The 24,347-nt window shown below is 33.6% G+C and overlaps 5 protein-coding genes and 1 non-coding gene across 14 annotated transcripts; 1 reads left to right on the top strand and 5 right to left on the bottom strand.

Moving 5' to 3' along the window:
• Nucleotides 1-1,218: 1,218 nt before the first annotated feature.
• LOC111281715 (uncharacterized) lies at nt 1,219-4,807 on the bottom strand. The gene is made up of 10 exons (XM_089761321.1): nt 4,691-4,807; nt 4,471-4,581; nt 4,299-4,364; nt 4,026-4,187; nt 3,814-3,927; nt 3,221-3,292; nt 2,883-2,966; nt 2,674-2,774; nt 2,248-2,332; nt 1,219-1,697 (listed from the first exon to the last, which is right to left on the bottom strand). The coding sequence occupies exons 5-10, from the start codon at nt 3,841-3,843 to the stop codon at nt 1,311-1,313; spliced, it is 759 nt and encodes a 252-aa protein (XP_089617447.1). The 5' UTR covers nt 3,844-3,927; nt 4,026-4,187; nt 4,299-4,364; nt 4,471-4,581; nt 4,691-4,807; the 3' UTR covers nt 1,219-1,310.
• LOC149518945 (small nucleolar RNA snoR135) lies at nt 1,912-2,061 on the bottom strand. Its single transcript, XR_016342532.1, has one exon. It is a non-coding gene; the product is annotated as a small nucleolar RNA snoR135 (small nucleolar RNA).
• Nucleotides 4,808-5,859: 1,052 nt separating the features above from the next.
• LOC111281716 (putative WRKY transcription factor 9) lies at nt 5,860-7,904 on the bottom strand. Its single transcript, XM_022869363.2, has 5 exons — nt 7,625-7,904; nt 7,300-7,437; nt 6,838-7,197; nt 6,628-6,741; nt 5,860-6,525 (listed from the first exon to the last, which is right to left on the bottom strand). Exons 1-5 carry the CDS (start codon nt 7,859-7,861, stop codon nt 5,872-5,874), a joined length of 1,503 nt encoding a protein of 500 aa, XP_022725098.2. The 5' UTR covers nt 7,862-7,904; the 3' UTR covers nt 5,860-5,871.
• Nucleotides 7,905-11,320: 3,416 nt separating this feature from the next.
• On the bottom strand, nt 11,321-16,698 carry LOC111282018 (uncharacterized). Its single transcript, XM_022869893.2, has 5 exons — nt 15,578-16,698; nt 14,400-15,166; nt 14,220-14,312; nt 11,921-12,691; nt 11,321-11,799 (listed from the first exon to the last, which is right to left on the bottom strand). The coding sequence occupies exons 1-5, from the start codon at nt 15,681-15,683 to the stop codon at nt 11,650-11,652; spliced, it is 1,887 nt and encodes a 628-aa protein (XP_022725628.2). The 5' UTR covers nt 15,684-16,698; the 3' UTR covers nt 11,321-11,649.
• A 758-nt stretch (nt 16,699-17,456) lies between these two features.
• LOC111281946 (uncharacterized) lies at nt 17,457-20,955 on the bottom strand. Of its 9 annotated transcripts, none has more exons than XM_022869770.2 (3): nt 20,798-20,955; nt 20,320-20,384; nt 17,457-18,862 (listed from the first exon to the last, which is right to left on the bottom strand). In XM_022869770.2, exon 3 carries the CDS (start codon nt 18,853-18,855, stop codon nt 17,791-17,793), a length of 1,065 nt encoding a protein of 354 aa, XP_022725505.1. In that variant the 5' UTR covers nt 18,856-18,862; nt 20,320-20,384; nt 20,798-20,955; the 3' UTR covers nt 17,457-17,790. The 9 variants fall into 9 exon arrangements, with proteins under 9 accessions (XP_022725505.1, XP_022725506.1, XP_022725512.1 ...); XM_022869771.2 differs by having other exon boundaries at nt 17,457-18,868; XM_022869777.2 differs by having other exon boundaries at nt 17,457-18,868; nt 20,521-20,955.
• Nucleotides 20,956-22,125: 1,170 nt separating this feature from the next.
• Nucleotides 22,126-24,024, top strand: LOC111282579 (uncharacterized). Its single transcript, XM_022870720.2, has 8 exons — nt 22,126-22,244; nt 22,353-22,518; nt 22,607-22,697; nt 22,792-22,850; nt 22,952-23,012; nt 23,126-23,216; nt 23,310-23,386; nt 23,582-24,024. The coding sequence occupies exons 1-8, from the start codon at nt 22,217-22,219 to the stop codon at nt 23,696-23,698; spliced, it is 690 nt and encodes a 229-aa protein (XP_022726455.1). The 5' UTR covers nt 22,126-22,216; the 3' UTR covers nt 23,699-24,024.
• The last annotated feature ends 323 nt before the right edge of the window (nt 24,025-24,347 follow it).

Below are 24,347 nucleotides of genomic sequence, written 5' to 3' on the forward strand. Positions count from 1 at the left end.
TCACTATTTGATTCTTGACGTATTTTTAAGCTAAGTAAGCAAAAATAATTACCACTGTCAATTACTAATTATATAATTTTATAGTAACACATGTGTTTCTTATGGAGTAAGCTTGAATGTCAAAAGCTACGTCTGCTGTTATGAATGGGAAAATAACAGCACAAATCGGATTAAACAACGTGGATAAAATATCTTTATAAATATCTTTGGCTAATTTTGATATCCGTTAAATTTTCAAACTAAGTTAAAATTAGTAAATACTAATAGTATATATCAACAGACATTGATGCAAGAGACTGTTAAACAGTTAAAACAGAATTTTTTAACAAAAAAAATTTATTCCACTTTTGAATGTTTAAGTTGGAGACATTTAAAAGACTATAGGAAGATAATTTTTATAAATTTATTAATTTAATAAAAATATTAAATGAAACTTAAGAAGCTAAATAAAATTAATAATAGCATATTGTTTACAATTAAAAGAAAATCATATCAAATCAACTATCCCTTAAACTAATTGATATATCATTAAAATTAATATTTAAAAATTATGAATTTAAAAAATTTAAACACATAAAATCCTTTCCAATTACATACATAGTAAGATAAAAGAGTTTAAGTCATTTATAATTAAATTACTACTAATCTCTAATTGGTTTTACAAGTGAAAAGAATTGAGATTGGACATACAAAACTGGGCCACTGGACCCACCGATGTACCCCAAAAACAAATACTAAAAATTATGGATTTTCTTAAATGTTATACATGATGGAAACAACTAGTTCAGAATAGATATCCTCGGAGTAATTTCCCATCAATATATTATTGAATTTTGCTTTTGCTTAAGAAAACAGATTGGAAAGCAAGGCTCAATTCATATATATACATATATATATAATTATAAATGCCTTTTTCTTTTCCTTTAAATTCAAAATTACTATTAAGAAAAGGGTGAAAAAGGAAACAAGAAGTGGAGAACATGGCATGCACAGTTCATGTTCATGTATGCATGCAAGGATTCATGGCAGCCAGCCCAGCAGCGGCACTTTCAAAAGGCAGCCTCAGATTGATGTTTGACAATTTTTTTGGTCAGGACCATTCGCCATTCCCATCACTCTGAAATCTTATATGGGTGCTTCTGCACAATTGAACCACATTTAACCTTCACAAATAAATAAATAAACAAATAAAACTCTATCCGAGTTGAGCCTAAGAAATTCGTTATAAACCTCTAACTTCGATTCTTATTAGACATTTTCCAAATATAGAATGGTGATAACCAAGATTTGGCCTATGAAATTCGTTACATTCATTGCTGATCAACATTACCAGGGGGTGGACTGGTGCTGTTGGGCTCGTGTTTGGCTGCCTCATCTCCCCTCCTACCATTATCATCAACATCTAGCACATCATCCATCATATCATCCTCCACAACGTTGATATCTTCCACATCATCTTCATCCTCATTGTTTCCACCAGGTATCTTTCTCTTCTTTGGACCATGCTCAAGATTATGGCTATCCAATTCTTTGTCCATTGTTTCTTGCAGGTTCATGTCACTGTTTGCTTTCCTAGCTTTCCTTACATTTTGCCATCTCTCCAACTCCCTTTCAACATTGGCAACATACACTTCTCCAATCTGTTTCTGATATTCAGACCGCTCCTCTCTCCTAGCTGTCTTCCATTCTAAAAACTCCTGTTAAGCAAATGAACTTATATATATCATGAATATTAGCATATTAGTAGAAAATTCCTATTAGACAATCCCTTTTTCAATTAAAAGTCTTCTACTTGCCCCCCAACTTCTACAACTTGTTGAATGCTAATTTCAAATTCCAATTCAACTATTTCAAAGAGAACTTGGTCCATAAATGTTTCTTCCTTGAAGAGGAAACACAAACGGGGCGAAGTGATGTCTGGAAGATGATTGCTGACATTTCCAATGACAAGGATGAAAAACAACTGCCCATCTTCCTCGTACAATTGGTTTTGCAGGGAACTCTTTTGGAAACAGAGTGCATTTATTGTAGCACAGCGCCGATACACACTATCCCTGCCACTCTAAAAGACCAAAAATTTGAAAAGTAATATGGCTTCTACAAGACAGTTGAAAAGCCAAAGAAAAAGATGTCAACTTTTTCACATACTGTAGCTTCTCAGAAGAAGCTAGGGAACAAAGTTGGTTTTTCTAATAAAATATTTCCACTTTTATCAATGAGACTCAAGAAAGGTAGATGAGAACTTACTTGTTCTTTTTGCTGCTCGAATATTGTTGCATCTTCATCCAATGGTTTAATTGGCAAATAATATATTGGAGGCTCTGTTTTAGTCCTGAAAAGCATTCCAAATGCAATCAAATGAGTAGAAAATTAAAAAAAAAAAAAAGAAAAAGAATTGTTGAAGTAGACCTAAATCACATAAAGAAGGAAAAATCGGGTCTTCAGATGCTTCAACACTTTTATGAAAATGAACAGAAACTTATCTTTGTCTCAATAAAATTGTGAATATGGGCACTTTTGGACCAAAGTTTAAAATAACCTGCAACAGATTGGTAAAAGAGAAAGGTGTTCATACTAGAGCCCTTCAATGTCAAAGAGGATGATGAAACTGCAAAGATTTTATGCCCAGAAGTTTCTAACACTATAGCATACAAAAACTGATAACAGATATACCTTATAAAATTGCTAAGCTTTTTGTAGTGCTCACTCCATTGAAGAAACAACAACTCCAGCTTCTTTTCTTCTGCCTTGGCAGCCACACGAGCCCTAAGAGTCTGAAATACAGAGGGGAAACACAACAAAGACAATAAGAACCATTTGCTTCCTTCTATATTAAACATATTTCAATGTTAACTAACAGCAACATACAATCAATGACAAACCAGATCTCTCCTCCTCTTTTCTGCAATTTGTTCATGTTCCTGTTGCCTCAGTTTTTCACTTTCTTCACGTGCTCTTGGCTCAGCCTATGAAGAGATCCAAATATTTAGTGACCAGCAAAAACTTTATTATAGTAAATCCCAAACAATCAGTATTATTAGCTTATATTGTAGACAGAAAATTTGGAGTTTCATGAAAACAAAATCAGCCAATGTTCTTTCCAGCCAATTAATGATCTGTGTCAAACTCCCCAAGAACTGCAAGCTCATATAAGAAACCAACAATACAAGTTACTTGATTTAAAGCTGAAACTAGACATACGGTATGAAATAACACATACTCTTTGCAATGAGTTTGACCTCCGAATATATGCCTCTGTCCCTGACAGTTGCATACCTTCTTTCCTGAATTTCTGCAAACAAAATGATATTATTACAAATATACAGAAGGTTACAGATAACAAAAGTTAACACTAGCATTAAATACAAGGAATGCCCCTTTCAGGGGAAAATAAGGGGACTTTAGAACTTGAACACCCAAATAATTAATGCTTGGGGCTTTTTAAAATGATCAATTTTCCAAGTTCTGTGAAGAATCCATTTATACAAAACCATCTCAAAACAGGACATGGAGGCTACAATTGAAATCAAAATCTATGTAAAGGAGCACTACATCCCAACTATTGAGAAACTTTGCAACTTACAGTGTCTGGAAAAGCCATTTCTAGAGTAAGACAAACAACACTTGCGTTACTTAACAAGTTTGGGCAGTTTGATCTCAATCTTGAGTAGGAATTTCAATGCTTATCTAACATTATTTTAGCGGGACTGGTGGGGGTTTCTAAGCGCATCAAACAGTTTTCTTAAAAGAATTAAAAATAAAAGATCAACCTGTCATATCAGGCATCTAATGTGCCAACTAGTTAGTAAATACCTCTAAAGTCCCTAAAAGTCGCCCCAACATTCTTTTATTTCTATTAATCAAGTTTGGATCCTCCTCCTTCGGTAAAATCCTTGGAACATGATCAGCAATAGGAGCTTCAGCATCCTAACAAAAAAAAAAAAAACCCAATGAAAAGTTTCAGAATCCATAGACCTGAAAAATGCCAAAGCTAAATAAAATTCAAAATTAGAGTGCAAAGGAACCTTCTTCACCGGTCTTTGATTTCCGTCCCTTCTAGACCACCCAGTTTGCCGCAGAGTCAATAGTTTTCCGTCACTCTCATTAACTGCAGCAGATCCCTCCACAGCCGTGTCGCTAACGTCCTTTGCCACTTCAGCATCATCAATAATCTCTCCATCTTCCACCTTCACTCCCAATCAAGAAAGTCACAATTGAAAGTTTCAGAAGCTAATTAACTCAGTCCCACTCTTACTCAGTAGTTACTATTAATGAAAATCCAGCAAGAAAAGGTTTACCTTGACAACAGCTGACGACAATCGCCTCTTAGCCGGAGGTTGGTCTTCTACATCAGTCCTATCCGCCTATAACCAACAAAAATTAACCCATTGAAAAAACCCTAAACCCTAAACCCGAAACATAGCTAAGCAAAATAAAAGATAATTAATTTACATAGAAATAATGGCATACCGGTCGAAGAAAGCTTCGATGACAAGCACCATTGGAGGCGAAGTTACGATGACGAATGCCTCAAAATCCTCCCCTTCGGAGCCCTCGAGGATCCCTCAGCCTCTCCATAATCTGTATAAAACAAAAAAAAAAAAAAAAGAAAACTGAATCTTACAGTATACGTAATCGTATACGTAGAGTCGTATGCAAAAGAAATAAAGAAAGAGAAGGAAAGAGAAACCTACCGTTGTTGGCGATGGAGCTCATCGATCTCTCGGTGGAGCTCCTCTGCTGTCTTCTCAACGGCGGTACTTCCCATTAGCGTACATTAATGGCAAAGTTCGACACTTCGACTGTTGGGGCTTCTGTTCGGAAGAGAGGTTTTGTAAGAAAAAAAAAAAGACAAAGCCCAATTAAAGCCCATAAAATCCCAACCCATCCAAATCACAGCCCATTATTTTGTTTTTTTTGGAAAAAAATGATAAATTTTTTTTATACACATATAAAAGATAAATATTAAGTTGTTAATTGTTAAGTGATAAGATAATATTTAAAGAAAAAAATTATAATTAATACATAATATCTTAAATTATGGGTTCAATCAAGTTTCTTTGTCACCATGATCAATTGTATAGCTTCATGTGTATCTCTTTCTCAGTAATAGACTAATAGCCATATATTTCAGTGTCTATACATGCCTTTAATTCAACTATGCTTCAAATTTTAACGTAAATAGAAATATTTAGAACATATTTTGATGTTTAAAATCAATGAGTTAATGATTAATTATTGATAGACTACACATTATTAATTGATGTTTTGAAAATTATCAATAATATTTCTTTTTTTTTTAATCTTTATATTAAGCTCAAAGTAAAGGGAAAATTATTTTTCTTGCATATAATTAGTTTTCTTCGTAATTATAATCACTGCATATATAGTTCATACTTGATATAAATGTCACTTACATATGAAACAAGTAAAATTTTATATGATTAATTTTAAAGGGAATTTTTTTTGAATAATCGATTTCAAAGAGGTTTAGATCAATAATTATTATTGTTGTTTCAAAAAAAAAATCATTATTGTTGATGTTCATATATAATTTCAGAATAATTATATTTATTGATCATATATTTAAATTACATGAATTACAGTAAAAAAAAAAAAAAGAATGAAAATATTTCAATAGAAGTCCTATTTTTTTATTTTTAAAATTATCAAAATTTAAATTCTGATTATTAAAATTAAAATTTTAATATTCTAACATTAGATCAAGCCAGTATTGATGTTGAGTCTTAATTATTAGCGAAGTGAAGAACCAAAATCCAGACAAGATAAATAAAAGTACATAACCTTTGTATATAACCTTTGATCTGTCTTCAAAGTGTAAACAAATTATTGCTCAAATAGTGATCTTTACTAACTTCTATGGTGAATGCTGAGTGGGCTCCCACTCTCACCCTGCCTAACAACCAACGAAGAGCCAATGGGAAAAGGATGAGTTTTTTGGGTTTCTTTTTTTATTAGAGATGTAATAGCAGCGGCAACTGCAACCCTAAATTTATTAGGATCTGAAGCAATGGCTGTTATATTTTCACCTAATGACTTCTCTTCGGATTTCCATTCTCTCTGATCGTTTGTCCTGGAGCTGGTGCCAAATGCAGCATTGTGATAGTTTAATCTGCTTGGCATCCAGGGAAAAACTTGGAGATGGGCTGATGATGATGAATAGTGGGAAGAAGAGCTAGCTGTTGGCAGTTGATGGTCGAAATGATTGTTGTTTGTGAGGTCAAGAACGATTCCTTTTGAAGGGTCGCTAAGGTTTATGTTCCTAATGTTTGATGGATGGTGATGAGAAGCTGATGAGTTTATGATCAGATGAGGGTTTTGGTTAGCTTGACTGAAGTTTGGGATACCATTTGAGAGAGGGTTGCTTGAATCAAGTAACATAAAGGAAGCTGCTGCTGCTGAGGCTGTTGAAGCCATGGCTGTTGCACCGACGGGGAGTGGATGATTGTGAGTTCCTTCATAAGTTGTAATCAGAATCGACATGTCGTCGTGGCATCTTTGAACCTAAATCACAAGAGATCAAATTTAAATCCTATAAATAGTATTAAATAAGCTGTATAAATTGAAAGAAAAATTAATTATTGGCTACGGCCTACGAGATTGTACTTGTTTCCTGACTGGACATCCTGGAGCTGCTGTACAACGATAGTAGGCTCGTGGGCAAGGATTTCCTTTAGCAATTTTCTGACCATATTTCCTCCATTGGCACCCATCATCCATCTGCAGCCATGGAAGCAACCAATATTTAACTTGGAACTGATTTCCAAGCGTTGAGCAAATTGAAAGTTGAAGACTGATTTTGCTAATTCAACTTACCGTTGCTGTTTGACATCTTGCTCTAACAGAAACCCTAGTTTTCCTGTTGAGTGGGGAAACAGCATGGCTAGTGATTGCAGATAAGTGTCTTTGCTGAAGCTTGTTTTGCACTGATACAACATTTGGGGTTTCTTGACTTTCTTCTTTGTGCTCTTCCTTATGATCTTCTTCTCTAATTTCTCGTTGAATGGAACCGATTTCTAGGCTTAATGACAACCCTAGTTCATTCTCTTCATCATTATCATCTTGTAATGGCGACGACCCATGTTTCTGACTATTGTCATTTAAGTTTCTTTGAATTGCCTGCTGTTTTTGACTTGAGTTGTCATTTCCATTGAGGGAGAGAAAGATTTGATGGTCCTAAAATCAAACAAATTCACAAAGTCAAGATTAATAGTGGGTGAAAATTGAAAATGGAACTAAATTTAAATAAAATGAAAAAGAATTAATATTTATTACTACCTTCTTTTTGTTGTTTTGCTGAAGAACAGCAAACTTCATTTGAAGATCATAGTAATCCTTCAGGGTTTTCTCCACCACTTTCCTTAACACTTGATTCTCTTCTTTCATGCGATTCATCTCCATTTGTAGGACAGACAACTAGCAACATAAAATCAAGACTTTATTAGCTAAATTATCATAATAAGCAGGCAAAGGTTACACTAACATGCATAAGTTTCACATATACAATATTTTCTAAGTGTTTTTTAAGGTATGCGCGTACACGCGCACACACATATGTAAAAATAAAAATCGTACAAAAAGAGAGAAAATGAGTTAGTAGTACGTCTTCTGTCTTGCCGTTTCCTTGCAAGGACAATTCCAATGGTGCACCATCTTCTACTTCCCCTGTGGCATCCATTGCTGTCTCCTCTTGCAAATCTGTAGCTTTCTCTTCTTGATTATCACCCTCTGATTGCATCTTACAATCCTTTGCTTCATCCATATCCTCTTTCTCTTCTTCTATAGCATTTATTTTCAGGGACAGATCAATCTCCATTACCCTTTCTCGATCTCTTCCCATTATTATTATTTTTTGAAGATTGATTAATTTTGCAGTCTGCTCTTTTTTCTCTCTCTGTAAAATGCTGCTTTTGAGACACCAAAGTCAATTCCCTCGTCTCCTGTACATATTTTAGATACACTGGGACGCATCCAAGCTTTGACTTTAATTGGTTCCTTAATTAACCTCATTTAATTAAACACTATAAATAATCAAATGCCATGTTTAATTATTTCAGACTTATCAACAATAAATGATAAGGAAAAAAAATTGACAATTTCATTTGATTTAAAGACCAAAATTTAAATTTCGATAATTTTTAATATAAAAAATAAAATTATAGACTTGGCATTATGATTAAACTTAATAATTTTAAAAACGATATAAAAATAATATAAATAAAAAATATAAAAAGAATATAATTTAAAATTTTAATAAAAATCATAAATAAATTTAACAAAATAAAAAATATATATTTCATATTTTTATATCTATATAAATTATAAAACATAAATTTTATATAAAATATGACACGATTACATGAATTATCAAATATTTTATATAATACAATACACAAATTGACCACCCCATATGTTTCATTGTTTTGGACCCTTTTCATCTTTATAGAAAGACAAGCTGCCCCACTTAGTCACTGATCTTTCTATAGATATAATAATGGATTTTGTTGCTTTTTTATTGCTCTTAATAACTAAAAAAATGACACATGTTTTAGATTAGGGCTTTGATCTTCCAAAAAAAAAAAATCACCACTTTAATTTCAACCTTATGATATCAATAGAAATGTAGCTTTTGGAAGTACTTAGCCTAATTTAATTAAACAATATGCCCAACTTCTTTACATAATTATAGTTAATCAGACCATTCTCAACTACTAAATGTTCATGCAACAATTTTTGAAATCCCATTACTACATCAAACCATGATTTCAATAACTTTCTTCTCACATTTTTTAAGAAAAGTTTTCAATGAAATTAAATGTAAATATATATCAAAGAATTAATTCAATTAATTTATAAAATTATTTTTAAAATGTGACATTGAAAAGTTTTAAAATTTAAATTTCTAAACTTGTAATATGAATTTTATACTCAAATTATAATTTTTTTTGTAAAAAAAATGTGTAAATATATATGACACTATTTTACAACAAATTAATGCCCTTCTATTTTTTTTTTAATTTCCATATTATATAAAACAGCAATTTTTTCTGGGATAATTAATGAAGCAAAGTTTCACTTTGAAAAGTAAAATTAGGGGCACCCAAAATGTGCAGTAGAAGAAATAATCAATCTGCTGCAACTTGTATTTCTTATTGAATAAGAAAGAATATAATTATAATAATTTAATGCACAAAAGAATGGGTACTGACATCATCTTCTCCCCCCAATGGAATGTGAGCCCTTACGAAATCCCACATCAATAGAGAGAGCCTTCTCCTAGGGATCAGATATACCTTTCCTTGATCCATGCTTCGCAGCCAATTTTATTTTAAAAATCCATGCATATTCTCCCAACTCAAAAAATACAATATATTAATCTGTATTTTAATATTCTTTTTTCTTTCTCCCTTTCTTAATTAAACTTTCTCACATAGTTTAATGGGAATAATTAATAGCTAAGCTGAACCAAAGACTATCATATATATATATATTTATTTTTATTGAAGGCTGTATTATTTTATTTTTTTCAAAACTCAAATAAATTTTTTATAAAATTATTTTTTTAATATAAAGAAGGTGACAATTTAGGAAGATGTTTTCTAGCTTTTCAAATACCATTTTATTATTAAATTGGAATCTCGTATTTCACAAGTAAACTTGATCGTATAGGTATAACTGATGGATGATGCATGAAAAGGAAAGAAATATTATAACATATGACACGTTAAACTATAATACATGAAATATACAAATAATATAATTTATAATAGGATGGATTCTCTCCCCAAATATATATAATTCGTCTCAGCCATTGACCTAAAATTAACCATAATTGGATATTGAATTTAATTAATTTATCATGCAAAACTTTTTTTTTAATTTTTAATTTTATAATATACCACGCATGAGGCTTCAGAAGATTCCCACTGAAACTAATTTATCCAACTGATCAAGGTCAAGGCTTTTGTAATTTGAATAGAATTTAGTAATTCCGCGTATTTGGCGTTTACTATGGTTGATGAATGATGATGATAAACTTTGGGAGGAGGATATGACTTTTTAAAAAAAAAAAAATGCAGATGTTGCTATTTCGTGGAGTCGAGATGAATGCATGGGACCAGTGTCGATGGAAGACTTGTGTTTGCAGCCTTTGGAAATATTTTTTAAATTTAATTATTTTTTTAATTTCTCCCTGATTTGATTTGATGTGATTTTAATTTTTAATTTACTCAAAATAATAAATTATCAATTATACGACGAATTTTTTAGAAATTCGTGGAATTTTTTTATTAAAAATAATTAAATTAATACATTAAAAATTAATACATTAAAAAGATCTTGTAAAATTTTAAATTTTAATAAATTTTTATATATGTTTTTATATAAATATTTTTAATAAAAATATTGATAAAATTTTTATTATTGAATAAGTATCTATCAAATTTGAATTATAAATAATATGTTTACATATCACTAATCTTTATATTAAAATTTTTTAATCTATTGATTAGAATTTTTTATTAAAAATTTTTATTAAATAATTTTTTTCAAAAATCTTAGGAATTTCACAAATTTTATCAAAAAATTTCATGTAATTTTGTTCAAAATATATTAATATTGAAATTTTTTAATTTTATAAGTGAAATTAATAAGATAATACATATTTTAAAAATATATTTTAAAAAAAACAAATTAATTAAAAAAATAAGACAGGTATTTATGAAATTAAAAAATTTAACTAACAATATATCATATATATATATGTATTTAAAATAAAATCAGTGTATTTATTTGAAACTTTGACTTATTAGGTTGGCGGATATATATGTATGCCAACCATCCAATTGCAAAGGTAATGACTTTAATTGGATTGGATCTTCAGGAATTTTCTTCTTCATATAAAAGTGAAATGTTAACCAAACTACTGGTTTTGCCTTGTGTTAACCATTTTTTATTCTTATAAAATTTGCATTTGATAAAGAACGATAGCTAAGCAATTTGGTCCATCTTCTATAGATAGATAGAGATATATTTCATGATATTAATGTCAAATTAATGTATTTATTTTACAAATTTAGGTAATCGAGAACCGATCAGTTCTTGAAAGTGGTGATAAATGACGAACAAAAAAATTCCACATTATAAGTTGACCAGACACTGTTTTTTTCAATAATAACAATATTATTATTATCCTCGAAGTTCAACTTCTGTGCATCATGCTGGCTATGAAAACTCTTTTACTTGACAAAATTACCAAAGCAACAAAACATTGAACAAATGACTGATGATCATACCCAACTGAAACAATTTCTATCCTCTGATTGCCTTTCTGTGAAAGAACAACGGTTTTATTCCCTTAAATATGGACATGGCATCTTAAGTCAAAACCAAGAAAAAGAAAGGATTCCCAACAAGCATACAGAATTATTTTTTCTTTCCTCTTTAACCATAAGCTAATTGTTGAGTTTTGCCCCTCAGCCACAAGTTAAAAACCCAGAGATGATAAAGAAAACCAGAAAATCCTACCCTCTTCTCTATATCTCAGAAAATCCTATGTTAAAAAACAGGAAACAAAAGGGGGAAAAAGAGTAGCCACATCAGCAATCCATTCAAACTTTCCCGAGTGAATTAAAATTTTTGACGAGTCAATGCTTCTCCATTGGAATCCATTAAGCTCAATCCAGATGAGGCACCACCATGAGTCCCATTATGAGAGTATAATAGACCAATTGACTGCATTCGTTGTGATAGTTCTGCAGATGGTTTCAGTTTCATGTACTGCACAATAAAACGTGTAACAACCTTTTAGTAGATGCACTACAAGATATTTCACAATGATTAAGCAAGGAATAGCAGAAGCTAATTGCATAAAAAAGATAGACTATGGAGAAGTAGTTACCTCCTCGAAAAAGGTACTAATCTCCTCCTCTGTAAGACCTTCATCATCTCCAGCATTCTCTTCCCAACCAAGGGAACGTAAAAATGCAGCCTCTTTCTCATCAGGATAAAGAAACACATCAGGGCTTGAATGCCTGTCTCTGTTGCTGGAACAATGCTGAGACCCAGCATAAGCATCTCCATTGTGGGTTATTTCACTCCTATTGTCGGTTGGCAAGTCAGCAATTGAGATTTCTGATGGTGGAACTCCCCCATCCTTCGGAGTAACAGAAGTGCCGGAATCTTCTGTGCCAAGTTCATCAGACTTGTCTGAGACAGATGCTGACACAGCAGGGCCGGAATCAGGGATAGAGGAAGCGAATTTTGTTGTAGATTTCTTCTTTAGAAGTTTGAAGAAATCATTCCTACTCTGGGCTTGAGCTGTTGGTCTCTTCTCAGTGGTCATCTGGAAAAGAGTCTGATTACGATCAGCAGTGGCAAACCTGGGGCTGTTGCCTGAGCTCATAAAGGGAGCTGATGCAGCAGCTGATGAAGTAACACTTAGTGGGCTATTCACTAATTTGCTGCTTCCATTAGTAGGACTCAAATTATCCTTTGTGGTTAAAGAGAACCCAGTCGATTCTCGTGATGGTTTGAGTATCTGAAGCCTGCTCTCAGTAGAAACTTTTAGACTGTCAGATCTTGATGTTCCACCACGCGTGTAATTAAGAGAGAGTGAGGGTTGCAGCTGCAGCCCAGCTTTAGGTTTTGATTTCTCTGAAGGACTGACCACCTATAGGCAAAAACAAGAAGCAAAAGAAAAAGTGACCTTAAAAATCTGATCAAAGTACAAATCCAATATGCAAAAATTTTGAGCAGTGCATGAAATCAGGTTTGATTTCATAATCTAGTTTTGTAAAGGAAACTAGAATAAGATCTCTATCCATTAGCCATCAATTTCGATCAACTTAGGAATTACATGATAAGCCCAGTCACCAGTGATTCTAACTATGATGGCAAAAAGGTAAGCTAACCTTAATATCATAGAGTTGTAGGGAAACAAAAGGGATAAACAAACAGTATCAACCAAATTTCTTCTTTTTTTTTCCTCATCCCCTTTCTAGCCACCCAATCTCTAATCAGTAATAAATAAATTTACAATATAATGCTTGAAGCCATGCCACCTCTGCTGCCACAAGCATGCCACAACAAGAAGTGATAACCACTGAAGTGATAATTTTTTAATTTAATAAAATATTGATAGGGTTATTTAGGTCAATTACTTTTAAAACTTTTGCAGTAACACTTTTATGCATAGATAAACAAGAAAGTACTTCCAGAGCACACATTTCTCCTAGTTGCGTTAGAAACTTGACAGTGCTGACACTTCAAAGCAAAACAAAACATTCTCAAATGATCTAGTAATGAAAAGAGATATGTAATGCCAGTAGGGAATCTCTCTTAGTGAGATTTGCACCTAAGATCACATTTAAGAATTTCATAAAAAAAATCATACTTAAGAAATTCTATACAACCTGAACTAAAACGCCAGAACAATGCTCAATGTGTTAAGTAACAAGAATTGTAACCTTTGCTTCCCAAATTCTTAAGACTTCAGATAAGACAAGACGAGACAGAGACAGAAAGATACAAACATTCCATTCACCAGATATACTTGCTAAATCATGATTTGTTAATAGATGGTATGGGCACAGACACTCAACAAAATCAAAACACGTAGAGCCGATAGATGCATGTTCATGTGTATGTATTTAAGTTACTGTATCAGACATAAGTCTTTATATACATATATAGGCATATATGGGCAGGGTAAAACATATATTGATTATAGATTTCAAGTAAAGGCAAGACTCAATGGCGAAGGGAACTAGTATTAGCATTGCATGTCTTCTAAACATCATATACTTTTTACCTGTTAATGCCTACACACACACAAACACACACAAAAAAAAAAAAAAAAAAGAAGAATGGAGAATCATATAACATGCTCAATTCAAAATTTAAGCTCTGAAACTGAAGTACCAAAAAACTTGCTAACCTAAAAAACAACAAAGATACATTTTGCTAACCTTAGGACTTCATAGCTGAACAATCATTAACCAGTATATAACACTTAGCCTGCAATTATATGGCCTACTAACCTAAAAATGTAAACATACCATGTGGATCTAAATGAAAACTTCAACAAAACAAACAATATTCCCCAAAATATAAAGTATAAGAACAGCATATACCCCCAAAATGAAAATAGTATCTTAACAAGAAAAACATATTCATAGAGAAGCCGAACAACAGCTCACCAGAGTTTTAGGTGTTGATGTTGTCACCAGGGGAATTAGTTGTCTTGACTGTTTGATAGCCAGCTCCTCTAGCCTTTGAGTTCCAACATTTAACTACATCAAGAAACACAATGGATAATATCAGCATTTACATAGTTTCTAACAAATACAGTTTAAGAAAGGAAGAATTTTTTACGTTACCAAGGGAGGTGTACGAGCACGAGAAGGCCCCTGGGCCAATGTTTCAGCCATATTAAGGCCTATCATTGTAGTTGGTGTGATAGAAGCTGAGCCTGCAGAAACATTTTGTGAAGCAACTGCAACACCAGTGCCACTGCTTCCAAAACCCAACGGCATGTCTGCTAGAGCTGATGTCCAGCCATCACTGCCAGTAACAGCTGAGGTACCCACTGGCAAGCTCTGCACAGCAGTACCCAAGCCAGGAGATGAAACCCTTCCTATTTCTGACCCAACTTGTCTTTCCTCAGCACCAAGCACAGGAAAATCACGTTCAAATGCAGACTGATTACCAATATCAGGGCTAAGTTCGCTAAGCAAACCATTACCATTGCTGTGATTGCTTTTGTTGTTGGCACTTGAATCATTTGTCGCTTTCCTAGGCCATGTGTCACTGCACTTGCCAGTTATCATAGACTGTGAATGCCGTAAGATATCCTTCTCAAACATGCTTGGCAGCAAGCTATCCAGAGAATTGGAACAGTTTCGGTTCCTATGGTCACTGAGAACAGCCTTCTCCCTATCATGGTAACCATTAATATCTTTTTTCCAATCCCTCTCTCGGTGGCCTTTGGCAAAATTGCTATAAGACCGTGAGTGGGTAGAACTGTTGCTACTAGAACTCCTTCTAAAATAAGCAGAAGTGGTCCTATCTAAAACGGGTGTCCGACTTATATCATGATCACTGCCAACAGACAACTTATTTCCGTGCCTTGATGCAGAATGATTGTCTAAAACAAAAATTAAAAAAAAAAGATTAGAATATAGGCACTTACATTCAATTCGCTTAATGAGTGATAAATTTCAAAATTTGTAAACTGTCAAAACAGCTATCAGAAACTAGGAAAATTAGTTGCAGGCAAATAGATTGAAAAATTAGATCTAGAGACATACCTCTAACAATAAATTAGAAAAAAAAAAAAAAGTCTTACAAAGTTCTATGATATTGTTCTCTTTTACCCAGTAAAATGAAGATACTATATGCATTTTGGAAAATGAGTAATATAATGTAACACTTTTTGCACTATATGCATCCTTCAAATGCTATTATTAAATCCCTCCAGAAGATACCAACCGACACAGATTGACAAGGACGAAATGCAAGACAGAAATAACCCACACGAAGATATAAACTGAATTACCTGAGTGTGAAGATGAAGTCAAAAGGTGATTTGAATTGCCACTTCCCGCAATACTTCCACCACTCTTCAACCATCCTGGTATCAATGAAGGCTCACTTCTTTCCATAACTCTCGCTAAACATGATCATAAAGAAAGACAGAATCTCCCAACTTTGTTTTTCTTTTTCCAGTTATAGACTTCTCAATATTCCCAAAATTTGTTCTGTTCCTTAAATTCATTATCACTTATCAAATAGCTTACTTAACATGAAACCTCAAAGTAGCTCCCTCCTATAATCCAAAATTTCCCAATTCCAAAATTCTTCAAAAACTGTTCTGTACACTGTAGTTAGGGTTTTGCTTTCTGTTCCTTTTATACAATATATACTTGTCACCAAACTTCAGTCAAAAATCAACCAATTAATCAATCAATTCAAAGAAACTTGAATTATGGTATCGCTGACTAATAAAATCTACCTGAAGAGCTTCCAAAAATTCATCTAAAAAAAGCCAATTACGTAAATAAGCGCCTTTTGCAATTAAAAGGACTTGTGGTATTGCTGTTTGTTTTTCTTTACATTTCAATAAAAGGGCTGCTTATAGGGTTGTTCAAAATTCAAGAACAAACTAGGAAGACCAAGACCCTCATATCTGAAATGATAGTTCTACCCCTTCAGCAAGAAAGAACAAAACGGGACAACTATCAAAGAAGATCCCAGACCAATTATGGTAAATAACCAGAAAAACCGAAATCTAAATTTTCTTATATCATCCCTTCAACAAACCTTCTCAAAAACCTAGGTTCCTCTTTTTCTACTATCAACAGTACTGTAACAGAGTAAAACGAAACAAATTCTCAGATTATGATAAGAATTTTCAATCGTTAACCGTCAAAATCACCAAGAAAACCTCAATCGCACGACTCCTGACGCTTCGGCGTCCTCAAATCTCACGTAGTGTGCGGCGCAGTGAATCAAAAACTATCAGAAACCAGAAGGAAGAAACTAGTAGACAAATAAACGGCTGTCTTTCTGTTTTTTTGGCGTTAAGGAAATTTCTGAAACGACTTAGTCTTTCGGTGTGAACTTCTGGAGAGAACGAGAGTGAGAGAGAGAGAGGAAAATGCTTTAGAAATGCGCCGTGCAGAAGAAGGGAAGCAAGTTTTTCTTTTATACAAGACAAACAAAGAATAATATAAGAAGTGCAATATTTGTGTTCTTTCTTTTTTTTTTTTAATTTCCAGTTTGCTGATTCGCTGAAACAGGAGAAGAAAATGAAAAACAGAAAAAAAAAAATAACGTTGACACCATCACGGCATTTGAATTTTATGTCGGGTCGGGCCGGGTTGACTTCAAAATCATTATAATGCGCGGATTTGGTGTATTCTAAAGGGCCATCGGCCGCGAAACTTCCTTGGGAAGATTGGTATCGGGAAAGAAAAGAAAGAAATATTTTCAATTAAATTTTAATTTTGTTTGGTGGAAAAGAAAATGAAAAATGAAAAGATTTTCTAAAACCCTATCTAATAATATAAAATACTATACCATAATACAACACAAAATAATTAAAAAAAAAAGTGACATTATCACAATTTAAAATTTTAATAAAAATTATATGAATTAGATAAATTTACATTTTTATATTAATATAACGTATAATTTTCATGTAAAATATATTTATAATACACGAATTATAAATATTTTACATACAAATTATCAACCTAGAACTTTCTCGTACCCGAGAAAGTGAAAACTCAATATTTCCAAACGAAGGGGGAAATGGAATAAAAAATAATTTGGTTTAGAAAAATGATTTTCTAATTTAAAAAATTTGCCATTAATTTAATCTTATTTCTCCAAATTTTAAATTTGGTGCCAAATAGGTAACAAATACGACAAGGAACAGACCAATTTCTTCTTTTCATTTTAACAGAAATTAACTGAAGAACATACATGTTTACAGAGGGGAAGAATTCAAATAACAGAAGGAAAGGAAAAGGAATTATGGAAACATCCAAATAATTACACAACAACAAAGGAAAACAACCATCTTTTCCACCAAATCACTTTCCCATCCGACCTCATGATATGACCCCTAAAATGAATGAGAAGTAAATCAGTGCAAATTCATAAGTCTGAATCTTTTATGTGTTTAAACTAATTTTTGCCTAACACTGTGGAGATATGTAACCTTCCCGTTTTCCCTCCTTTGTAGGTAACACTTAGATCTTATATTTAACCTCCAATGGCTTCCCTTCGCCTTCGTCTTCTGCCTGAACGTCCCAAAAGAATTCTGCCATGCCGGCGCAGGTGGCTAACCAAAGCAATATTACCACCGTCGTTATCATCATCATTACTAAAGTTGTCATCATCTTGATCAGATAAACTAACAGGAGAGGGGTGCTGAACACCAACAGCATTCTCATCTGCTGAATGCATAGGCTGCCTTGGTCGTCTACCAGTCCCTGATGGCCCAAATGCATGCAGCAGAAGAAAGAAGTTCACAAAATTACCATCTAAGCCTACTTCAAAACCTCCATTCCTTTCTGTAGTATCTGCATTGAGACCATCCTCTTCATCTGTCTCAAAACCATGATGATTTCCTTCGATTACATAATCACCAAAAACCATTGCCCCTGGCATTGTCGACCTTATTGTGCTTATCACATCCTCCCGCTCCCGATCCCGTTCAAGCCTTCTCCATTTCTGTTCAAGAGTAGGATCCACTTCACGTGGCTGAGCACATGGATGATCTGCTCTCATGTGTTTCCTTAGCTCTTTAAAAGTCCCAACAAAGGTACAGTCATCCTGCATGCAGCTTCTCTTTTTAGCATTTAAATATTCCCTTGCAGGTTCCACTACAGTCCATCCTTTCACCTGACCCCTGCAAAGTGGACATGAAAGTTCTGTAGCATCACACTTCTCAACAGGCCAACTGGAGCCTGGCGCCAAAACTGGATTATCAATGGAACCATGCAAGGGTTCTTGATTGGATGAGACTACTTTAGAGTAGAACTTCTTGTACTGGTCAAGGCAGTTCGAGTATCGGAAGCTAGTTCCACACATGTAGGGACGGCAGCCCTTGTCATGAGATGAACAGAGAAGAAGAACAGCATTGTGAGGGCACTCCATGCAAACAGAACATGTTACATCTTCCCAATCTTTCTTATCCAAAGCTTTGGAACATTTTGTGGGGTACAAATCCCCAGAGATACCTTGATGACAAGAGGTCAATGAGTATGGGGTTGGCCTAAATTGCCGGAAAGCAATTCTACGTCGTCCTCTGCTACCTTTCGCCATTTGCTAACTACACCTTGAAAAAATTTTGCAAAATCAGAAAATCTTAAGACGGTAGAAAAACATCTCAAGTCCAACATACAATGGTAAAAACAGATCAAGTCTCAGTGTTATTCTCAAATTTCTAAAGCTAATGGTAACTTTAGGCCTATAAACAATAATATCTAAACCATAGTTTTCATGACTAAAGAAAGTAACCCCGTTTATCTATACTTCAGTAATTTTATTTTTGCATCCTAGATTTTATCTAAGAAGGATATCCAAGGAGTTCTGAAGAGATCATAGATATTCCTGGTAAGGCCCATCTCTTATAAATTGACTAGCAGCAATGTTCTAATTTCAAATCTCAACTGTTAAAAACTAGTCTAACCGTCCAAGATCTGAAACAAATACATGCAATTCTTTAAAGAACAATGAGATACTCCAACTATTGAGGAAGACGCAGGTGGTCTCTCACACATAGAGATGCACATTTCTTTCTTCTTCTCTCTCTTCTTTGCTCTGTTCCCCTCAAACACACCATCTCTACCAAAACTAAACGGGGAATAAGCATAAAAGAAGGCTTCCACATGTCCAAACTCAATAAAACAGTCTATCTAAAGAAACATCAAAGCTGGTAAGCAATCTTGTTCAAAATCAAAAAGCTGCCTTACTTGCAACTAACTGTTTAGGCCGCTAAATTGATCACAGAAAGTAATAATTAACAGAAGACCTAAAATATTAAACAGCTGTTACTACTAAGAACTTTATTCTAAATGACTCACAGAAGATAAAACAATAACTCCCCTTCTAATCTCACAATACCGTTTAAAAGCAGATTATGACCAAATCTATCAAAATCTTTGGCTATATTATGGCCTTATCCTTTTCTCTATTACACGATATGCCCATTTCTAATATTGAAATGTTTGTGAACTTCTCTTCATTGAGACACAATAAAACAGACATACAATTTCTAGCATTTAAGAATGGAAATCCAGAAGGGGGCAGGAAGGGGAGTAAATCCCCATTTCCAAACCATAACACCAGCAAGCAAAACCTCTCTGTCCTCACCATACCATCAAAACGAAATTGCTAGTCAGCAATCCACCAATGACATGAAAATTCAAGTTAACATACATAAAAAAAACAATATAATAATACAAAAATTTTAGCTTCATGAACCATAAACACATCAAAAATCCAGTCATGTACTATTATCCTTGATAAAATCCACGTCCATGTTTCATTATACAAGTGAATTAGTTCATCTACCATAGCCAACATATAACCACACTCAAAAACATCATCAAGAAGATAACCTTTGGTACAATTCATATTCATGTTTCATCATCCATATTCCATTATACAAGTGAAATAGATCATCCTTGAGATTGAACATCTCAAAAGAACAATACCAACCAATGGGTAACCCAGATATGACGGGACAATTCATAATTTAAAAGGATGAACTTGAAAAAACCTCACCTGTCTGAAAAATTTGTGGAAATCTAGATCGATAGAACGGGTCAGTCAGAGATACCAAGTCTCATCTGATAACAAAACATCCAAAGTTAACAGATTTATTTATATAATAGATTTAAAGAATCAAAACGACGTGCTTTAGCAATAGATTCACGTAATAATACACTAATTAAATAATCAAAGAACATGAACCTACGACTTTACCCACATGGGACTCTAGGCTTCATCCATCTAAGATCTACAATTATCGAATTCAATATTTAATTTTTAAAATAAAAGGGGAAACAAGCAGGGATTTGGAAGTATTTAAGACTAAAATAATTCCATTATAAAAAAATTGAAAAAGAAAAAGCCTCTTCCAAGCTTAGAAGTAATAAAAAAATGAAATTTCCGATATTATTTTCTTCTCTTGTGAAGAAAATCAAAAGTTCACGGAACTTCGACGGGGAAAAGAAAAGTTAACACGACACGACAGACGTACCAGGGAAATATTGGGGAAACGAAGAGCAAGTATTTGAGATGAAGGAGAAAAGGATAAAACTGGGGGGAGAACGATAGAAATCGAGGGTTTTGTTTGGCGACGAAATTGGGAGAATTGGCGACGAAATCGAGGTATTGAAAAGACAGGGAGTGATAGGCGCGAAGAGCAAGAGTTGCGTAGAAATAAATCCGCTTAATGGGTGTTTTCTTGGGGGACTGGAATGGTCGATAAATGGAAATTTCACGCGTCGTGAAAAAGGAAGTGGAATCACGCTCCTATTTAAAATAAGAAGTGCTTGGAAACCAAGGAGACGCCCTTTCAGGTGATATAAAGGCACGCTCCGGGAAATTGTGGGATAATAGAAGAGGATGTCACGTGCATTTAAGAGCGGTTGTTAAAAGACGGACCGATTTTACGGGCTCAAAGAGTCGCGTTTAGATGACGCCAGCTCCGATGGCGATTCACGCTGTGTCATAAAAAGGTTGAACGGCTCACGTGCCTATGACGGTTAAGTAAAGGGCGGCTTTATGCTGCGCTGTCCGTCTTGGTTGCCTCTACTTCCAATTACCACGTTGCCTAACTTCACAGCCAATCACAGAAAATTGAAAATAAATGTAAGAGGAAAAAAATAAAAAAAATTCAAAATTATAATATTTAATTTGATTTGATTTGAATAAAATTTAAATATTAAATATATGTATAAAGTTTTAATTAAATTTTAAATCAAAGATAAAATAAAAAAAATTGAACCTAATTAAATTATAAATTTTTATTAAATTTTACATATATTTTAAATTTTTATAAAATAAAAATAATAATTTTGTATTAAAAGTTATTTAAATATTTTAAAATTTTATTTTAAATAATATATAAAAATAAAAAAATAAATTTTCAAAATCTATAAATCAAAATAATAAAATTTAATTTGATTCAAATTAAATAATATAAAAATTGATTCGCATTTATATCAAATTTTAATAATTTATAATATTTTATAATATTTTAAAATTTTCAAATTAAATCCGGTATGTTTATATTGAAAAGAGACAACAACGCCTGCCTGCCCTCGCCTAATTATTGGGCAGGCTTGTGACCCTCGACGGGCTGCTTGATCCAGGAATACTTTTTGTTTTCACCATGGAAATGTTGGAATGGGTTTGGTCTGGAAGAGATCAAAGTTTGGACATCAATGAAAAACCCAAGGGAAAACAATGTTTTGGGCTGAGCTGAAAAGACCAATAACCATATAACCCGAACTCCTCCACCAGACCCGGAAGACGAAGATCGCCGCGCCGCATATAAGCTCAAAACCCTAAAAAAATCAGACCAGGAAGAGAAACATAGAAAGGGTCCGTTTGAGTTGCAGAAGACAGAACAAAGCTGTCACCTATCTTGTCCAGACAACCTTAATTATCGAAGATGCCAAAGTCCAAGCGTAACAAAATAGGTTTGCCTTCATTTCTTTTATTTTTGTATTAATATTTCATCATAAGAAGTTTAATTTTTTGTGGGGTTATAAAGTTATCAGAAGGATTGAATTTGATGATATCTGCAGTTTCATTATCGAAGACAAAGAAGAAGGGAAGGGAACATAAAGAATCAATAGTGAATGCTATAAGGGAAGCTACGGAGAATTACAATTCTATCTATGTTTTCTCTTTTGAAAACATGAGGAATCTTAAATTCAAGGAGTTCAGAGAGCAGCTCAAACCCACCAGCAGGTGAAACAAAAAAAAAAACTTAAATTTGAGGTGTCCATTTACTTTTCTGCTTTTGTTTTCATTGATTTTGTTTGGGTTTTTGCTTCAGATTCTTCCTTGGTTCAAATAAAGTGATGCAAGTTGCTCTAGGTCGTTCTGCTTCTGATGAGATTAAACCAGGTCTTTACAAAGTTTCCAAGGTATTGCATTGTCCTGTATGCAGTGAATAAGTTGTTTCTTTGTTGGTGTTTATGGTTTATGCTATTTTTTCTTTGTTATTGAATTGCATCATAGCTTCTGCGTGGGGATACTGGACTGTTTCTTACCAACATGGCAAGAGAAGAAGTGGAGAGGTATTTATGTCTGATATCTTAGATTTGCATTACAACTGTTTAGATTGTTACGATTCAAGTTTAGATTTGCCTGTTTATGTTTTTGGTTTATTGTTTTGCAGCTTGTTTAATAAATTTGAAGAAACCGACTTTGCAAGGACAGGAAGCATTGCAACTGAAAAGGTTGAGAAAAACAAGCTACTATGATTCTACATTATATCTTTTTATCTTGCTGCAAAGCTTATGATCCTTGATTATTAATGTTTGGATGTGCATGTGCGATCTATCATTTCCAGGTGGAACTTTTAGAAGGTCCTTTGGATCAGCTCACGCATGAGATGGAGCCCTTTTTGCGCAAGCAAGGCATGCCTGTTCGGTTGAACAAAGGTCAATTATTCGTTTCTTCTGTTTTCTGCACTACATATTTATAGCATATACTAAAATTTGAATTTACATATTAACTTTATTTATGGTGTACAGGTGTTGTAGAACTTGTTTCAGACTTTGTTGTCTGCGAGGAGGGAAAGCCTTTGTCACCTGAGTCAGCTCGGATACTGGTGTGTTCGTGTTTTATACTGCATTTTCCTAGTTATTATATGATGTCAGTAAGGGAATATTGGCTAAATAATAATAGTGTCAGTCATTATTGTTAGTTGCAATCACTTGATGCATCATGTCTGTAATATGTTTATGGCCTCCTGGTATCTGTCTATTGGAACTCAAAATATTGATGACATTTTATTTATTTGCAGCGCTTGCTGGGGATCAAAATGGCTACTTTCCGACTACACTTGATCTGCAGATGGAGCCCTGAGGACTTCGAACTTTATAGAGAAGCACTAGATGAATCAGATGTTGAATCTGTGTAGATTATGATTTCAGATCGATAAAAAGGGTCATTCGAATTAGAGGTCTTTGATATCCACCTTGGTTGTTATGGAGGACAATATGTGCTATAACAAAGTAATGCAGCAGCAGCAGCTGTGTAGCCCTATAGGTGGTTTCTCAGTTTTGTCTAGAAGTCTGGCTAGTTAAGTCCGTGTTATTCATTGACTGGTTTTATCCTGCAATCTTTTGCGATAGATTTTGATCTTTTTTTTTTCTTTTCATATAATTGCATCAAGTGCTTTTCTCTGTAAAATCTTCTGTTGTAGTATTAAATCTACATCTGAGTTGCAGGATATTTAAAATTGCATGCACTGGGAATTATTATGCTACAATATATATGCATTGGTTAGGATGGAAAATATTGTCTTGTCCAATAGGTGGTTTATGCTAAAGAATTCGGCAGCAGAAGCAACATGTAGGCTGCATTATCTTTTCACCTTTCCCTCTTGCCCATTGCAGATGATGTGCAAATCAGATTATGAGTAACATTACTTGCTGCTCACTAACAGAGGTCGTGAAGGTGAGATTGTGGAATATCACTCTCGGCCTGCTGCCATGTTGCTTTTACAACCATGAAAGAGCCCCTGATTTTGCAGAGTATTCAGAAATGTGGAGAAAAGATCCCTCACA

Source organism: Durio zibethinus, chromosome 5 (genome assembly GCF_047325235.1).
Source record: "Durio zibethinus cultivar Kanyao isolate XHJ-2024 chromosome 5, ASM4732523v1, whole genome shotgun sequence".
Classification (NCBI taxonomy): domain Eukaryota; kingdom Viridiplantae; phylum Streptophyta; class Magnoliopsida; order Malvales; family Malvaceae; genus Durio; species Durio zibethinus.